Raw genomic sequence first — 6,237 nt, 5'->3', positions numbered from 1 at the left:
CAATCACGTTTTCTCAATTGTAGTTCATTTTGTAAATAGATATTATTCACTGTATAAACTTATATCATTATTATCAGAATATAATTTTGATAAACTCAGACGTGAACAAGTATTTGAAAGAAATAAATCCTTTCATAAATATTCATGCTCCATGTCTCCCCTCTTACCATTTATGGGCATTGATGTCATGGGTGAAACACTTTTTTTGTTGGCGTGTATTTTACGTGACTGGTGGCAACCCAGGTTTATAGGTACTATAAGAAGCTAATCAAGATTAGAGTCTGAAAACGTTTTATTTTCAAAACAGAAATGCCGCATGATGTTAGCTAGCTAATAAATTTATTTGTTAACACATTTATTTGTTAGCTAAAAAATAAACCGTTAGCTAGCTAGTCTTTTATGTTAGCTGGCTAACATAACAGCAATTAACGGCAAGACAAGACAAAAATACGTACCTTCATAGTCAAACAGGTGTCATCAGTGAAGAATTTGTAGCCTTTGTTCAGTTTCAATCAAAGAAAATTTGTTTGCAAACCATATTTGTTTTAGGGACTAAAGAAACTTCATATTCAAACAGGTGTCGTCAGTGAAGAATTTGTAGCCTTTGTTTGGTTTCGATCAAAGAAAATTTGTTTGGCCAATTTATCAATGAAGGTGTTGGCCCGTGAATTTTCATTATCCTTACATGAAAAAGATCAAAACGAACAAAATGCTTTGCTCATTTGTTTTTATCTATCAGAAAAAAAATATTCTAATATATTTCTTTAACCTTAATTTCCTTCATCATGTTGTTATAATCTATTGTTATGTGTTTTTTTTTTTTTTACTTTTAAAACACACTGCTTGTAATATAATATTTTAGATTCTCATTTGTTAGTACAAATCCATTTTTCTTCCACTTCACAGTAATTCGGTCAGGTACGAATACTTTTGCAAAGCACTGTATTTTTGCGAATCACAAAGACACACAAAACTGTAAAAGTCTTTATTAGTAGGTAACATGAATCATATATAAGCAACAATAAATTTATTAAACTAAGTGAACATGTGTTGGGACATCAACAGATTCATACAGGAAAGAAATAAAGACTGAAAAGTCACAATCTAGTTTTTAGGCTAAGGATTTGGTGCTCAGAGAGCAATTATTTAATAATTTATTGATCAGAAATGTATTTTCTGATACAACCTAGTTATGACCCATTAACATAAAAAGTTTTTTTTTGTCCTCTGGGCTCATAAATTTACTGAAAATAGCACCTGAAAAAATAACATTTAGATGAAAGAAAACTGCTGAATGTTCTTTGTTCTTCTTATTGTCAAATACACTGTCAATAATTTACAACAAAATCGTGAAAAAAAATCTTTTTTTTAGTTTTCAATCCACATATGTGTCTTTTTTAAGGCTTTTAAGCAGTTTGGATGGATTTGTTGACGTGATTTGTTTCGACAGTACAAGAACTGAGAATAGCACCAAGCTACGACATGTGTTCATGATCTCCCTCATGAACCTTGCCACAAGACGGAACACTGAAAATCTTAGTTGCCAAGTGAAAACAGTAATTTTATGTGAAAAGACAAACAAGAGACAAAGCTAGGAGGATTCAGATATGAGTGAGGGCTGGTACTCAGTTCTTGGTGGTTATGAGGGTTTGGTAAAGTGGTTTCACCACAACATGGAGAAAGAGGGAGCTGTCGATGAGGTATTCAGAGGTGCGCCTGTACAGATTGGCTTCGGCCAAGAAGTCACCGTTTTCCTCGGTGCTCTGGTGGAAGTTGTAGACATGCTTCACGACTAACTTACCATGCTGCTGAGCCATCACAAGAACTGTCTTTTGGAAATTCACTCCTGCAAAATCCGCGCTGGATGTTGCTGGCGTGATGATGATGCGAGGGCGCCCTCCTTCCACACGTGTTGGCTGCATGGCGCCGCTCTCTGTGTACATGGGCCTCATGCTGAGAGGTAACCAGCGTGGTGAGAACAGGGCATTCCAGGTAACTCGTTTGCTGGCATCATGGCTGCTGGGCCCCAGTTGAGTTTGGAAGCTGGTGCTGCGGTCGTCCCGGGTCGGATTGTTGATTATCCAAGGTGAACCCCACACTGCAGACAAATAGTTTCTTGGGACAAAGAGGCTACAATTCACGTCAAAGTATTTTGCCATCTGCAGTGGCGAGGCTGAGTGAAACTGGTAGGACATGTACAGCAGGTCACGGACTGACTCCTGATAACGAGCCAGGACTGTTGATTGGGTCTGCAGGCGGAAGAGCTCCCTAGGAGGCATCATAGCATAACGCATGGCTCTTAATGTGTTCTCTGCCGTCAAACCATCAGGCTCATTCTGGATAATCCAGGCCTCTAGAGCTGCAAAGAGCTCCATCTCACTCTGCAGGACGAGATCAGAGCGCTGAAGCAGAGTCATAAGCAACTGACTGCTGATAGACACCCACTCCCCGCTCTGCAGCACAGATGACAGGTTCCAAGCCAAGTACTGCAGACAGCTATCCCTCAGAACAATATCCCCTGCCTGCAGGGCATATTCATACCAGCCTGCCACATGACCTGAAGGCGAGTCTCTGGCCAAATTCTGGGTCATGTAGTTGGTGACACCCTGCTGGAGGCTCTGCACTTTGTACTTGGTGGCCAACTTGTGCAGAGGTGTGGCCTGGTCAAGACGAAGAGAAATCTCTCCACAATACAGATACCTGCACAAAGAAAAGGGGATAACAGGTTTACATCTTCAAATGTTACCCAGAAAACAACCAAATCTTACTCGCATAAATGTTTCTTTCAAAATTTATTGAAGGACAGGTAATGAATAGTCTGTTCAGAGAAACGTTCAACAGAACTGTGAGCTGAAGATGCAAAGACCTGCTAATGACATTGTTATTTAAGGCATTTCAATTACTATTAATTAAAATAATTTCTGAGTACATATTTAAACCCTTTGAACGTTTTGAATAGCTTACCTTTGCTTACTTAATCATTATAGGAAGTCAGCTCCAAAGCTATCAAAGAAGCTATAATTGTGTCTTACAGTGTAAAATCCTCAGTAATCATGTGGTTTTCAATATAAGAGAGAAATCTAGCAGCTTTACACTGTTGTCTGATTTTGCAGAGAACAAAATGTAGAGGATACCTAAAACTTCTGGAGCTTTTTTTTTTTTTGACTGAGTAACAAATTTTTAGCTCTGTTTTGGACATTTTTATTGATGTATGGGACATTATGCATAATACTGCACCAGAACATAGCAATCAAGTTCCAAAAAGTAACTTAAGAGCTTTGGGAAAGTAGCTTGCACATTCCAGGAAGGTAATGTGTAATGTTCTTGAACATACTATGTGCTGCTCAAACCCTTCTCCTTGCTCTCTGCTATGCTACAACTCCTTCCCAAAAACAGAGCCTAACATGAATGCTAAGGCTAGTTATCAAAGTAAAAAAAAACTTGATTGACAGCACTAAAACCTTCCTCCTGGCACTGATTGCTTGTTTTTGATGGACTCGGTACATCACATTATAATACAACCTGGTTACTAATAGTAACCTGTAAGATCTGAAAAATAGTAACGTGAAATGTACTCCAAGTTCTGAAAATGTGCAAGTTTAACAACCTTTATTTTGTTGTTGTTTGTTTTTTGACAGTGACTATCATGTCTTTATCAAACCTTAAACAATACTGGCAGTAACAAATATTGTCAGGTTAATGAAAAGAACTGTCAAAAACATTAAAATTTCTGTTGGTATGCCGTGCGCTAAGTAATGCTCAGTATCTGCGATGTGGTATTCTACGTAACCGTTTCCCAGAATCTGTTTCCATTAAAATACCAAAACAGTAGGTCAGAAAATTATGCTATGTTCATCTTAACTAAGTGATGTTTGCATGTGGATAAGAGATGCAAACACAGATAAAAGGGCTTGGTTTGCTAAAGGTGTTTTCTTTTTCAGTCCAGAATAAACAAAGATTAAGGTGTTCAAGAACCTTATTAGCTCATGAGAAATAGAGAGATGTTTTTCTGTATTGATTATATTGAGTGTCTTTGTCCGGACTCCTTCTACCTGCAACACAGAGGTTTTCTATGGCCAGCTCAACAGTTTCCCCTCACACATCAATTTTCTGCTTGACTGACCACAAGCACACAAGGTTTTGATTTGTCTTAGGTGTAGGGCATGGAACAACCCTCTAGGTGGCAAGATAGCTCAGTCTGACTTTAATGGTGGGGATTCACAGCTCCAGCCTCACCTGATGAACTTGTCAAACACAGTGGCACAGTCGGAGCTCTCTCTCAGCACCACAGTGCTGCTGTTGCGGCTCAGCAGCATCTCCTCGAACACCGAGCTCTGCAGGGAGAGCACCAGGGAGTGAGCCTGGATCACCTTCACCTCATCAGCATTGGGTGTCTCCACACGGAGAGAGACGTCACTTCCGTTGCCCTGAATCAGCAGGGCCTCCAGCCTCTGCAACAGGGTTTGGGAGTGGCTGATGGTGTTGCCATCACCGCCTCCTTCCTGGGCGAGGTCAGCTTTCACCAGACCTGCTTCCAAAGAGGGAAGACAAAAAAAAATGGAAGTGGAGGAACTGGAGAAGTTAGTGCATGTCACGCTCAGAATATAGCTCGCATTCAGAGCTTGCCAACAAGTTGTCTGTGACTATTTACTGGGGCAGATAGTGGGACAGTATCATGAAAATCCATGGCATTGATCAGCCCAGCTGCACTTGCTGTGTGGATAATGAAGGATTGTGGGTCATGTTTAATTAAATCTTTGTCTCAGTGCACCACCTCCTGCAGCCTTTCCTCTGTTGGGCTGCACCGTTTCTGTAGCTGCCGGGATTTCAGAATAGATTTTTGTCAAGAAAAACCCAATTTCCTCTTTCTGATTCTCATACATGTTTGACACTTCCTTCCCCCAAGCGTCATGCAGACACAACTTATTGTGAACTCACCCACCGGCTGTGAGGTTCCGGTGAGTCAACCCACAGACTGCAGAAATTCTTTTATAAATAGAGTTAAAAATAAATAAATAAATAAATCACAGAAATCAGAGCTACTTTTTCAGGTCTCCTTATAGATGATTGCTCTAACATCTTTTTCTAAATGTGTTTAATACGATTGCCATTATAGGATCTCTTGTGTTGGATTATGAAGACCCAAAGTCCAATTACTCTACATTCAGTCGAAAAAATAAGTCAAATTTCTCATTTCCCCCCCACCTCTATCGCCGTTTAATTTTATTTCTTACATCTCATGACATTCCCACTTGCAATATCACCCAGTTTTGTCCAGTCAAGCTCTGCTCATGGTATTTTTTTTAAGTTGTGGCTTACCTGCAGCAGCCATCTCCACCTGCAGCCACATGGTCAGAAGCAACATCCCAGCATGGATGAGATCAGCCTGTTGAGCCATCATCTTCTGTCTTGCCTGTCCTCACCGCAGTTGGACTTCTGACTCCTGGAGCCCAGCTGTGTGAAGAACCGCACAGACATTGCTGCAATAATTGATTAGTGGGTGGAAACATGCTAGAACTGATGCTATGATCACCGCTATGACTAACTTTTCTCTCCTCATCAATACTGGTTGAATGACATTGATCGTTTGATCTGATGAGGTTGATGGTTCCCAAGGAGATTTAGTTCTCTAAAAGGGAGAGCAGGGAAGTTTAACTAATTCCAAATAAAATTCAACAGTTTGAAGAAATCCTCTTTAACAGCAGTGACTCTGAGGAATTCAGTTTCTGTCTGACATTAGACAAAGATTTAGGCCCAATCTTGTCGCTTCAATGTTGCTTCAGTTCATTGATATTTGCAGACAACCGTTTCCATGCTGCTCTCGTAAGATCCTGCAAAGCGAAGTTAATGTCTGGACTTCGACTGGGTCATTAAAACCTTGATTCTTTTCTATTTGTTAGCCATTTTGCTGCACATTTGCTGCAAGTTTTGGAATTATTGTTCCATTGATGACCCAGTTCGGTCGAAATATCAGTTGTCAGATTGCCTCACATTTCATTTCTGTACATTTAAGATTCCTTAAATGTACAGAGGAGTTTGTGGTTGATTGAATGACTGCAGGGCACTTTGTTCCCATGGCTGCAAAACAGCCCTTAATCATCAATTGTAACCTAACTACTTGCTTGATTAAGAACTTTAAAAACAATAGCAAGGCTTACCAATGTACCGTACAATGAAACCCAAAATAAAAGGCAAACACAAGTCAGAAGACAAAAAAAAATAAAAATAAAATTTGGT

General features: G+C 39.8%; 1 protein-coding gene across 2 annotated transcripts; it reads right to left on the bottom strand.

Moving 5' to 3' along the window:
- Nucleotides 1-968: 968 nt before the first annotated feature.
- btbd17a (BTB (POZ) domain containing 17a) lies at nt 969-5,435 on the bottom strand. 2 transcript variants are annotated; one of them, XM_015039448.1, is made up of 3 exons: nt 5,320-5,435; nt 4,237-4,531; nt 969-2,700 (listed from the first exon to the last, which is right to left on the bottom strand). In XM_015039448.1, the coding sequence occupies exons 1-3, from the start codon at nt 5,399-5,401 to the stop codon at nt 1,626-1,628; spliced, it is 1,452 nt and encodes a 483-aa protein (XP_014894934.1). In that variant the 5' UTR covers nt 5,402-5,435; the 3' UTR covers nt 969-1,625. The 2 variants fall into 2 exon arrangements, with proteins under 2 accessions (XP_014894934.1, XP_014894935.1); XM_015039449.1 differs by having other exon boundaries at nt 4,237-4,528.
- Between the last annotated feature and the right edge of the window lie 802 nt (nt 5,436-6,237).

This window comes from Poecilia latipinna, unplaced genomic scaffold, assembly GCF_001443285.1.
Source record: "Poecilia latipinna isolate Pla-1442-1.1 unplaced genomic scaffold, P_latipinna-1.0 Scaffold472, whole genome shotgun sequence".
Lineage (NCBI taxonomy): Eukaryota > Metazoa > Chordata > Actinopteri > Cyprinodontiformes > Poeciliidae > Poecilia > Poecilia latipinna.
Note: the sequence above shows the minus strand (reverse complement) of the source record. Positions and strands in the feature narration are given on the sequence as shown.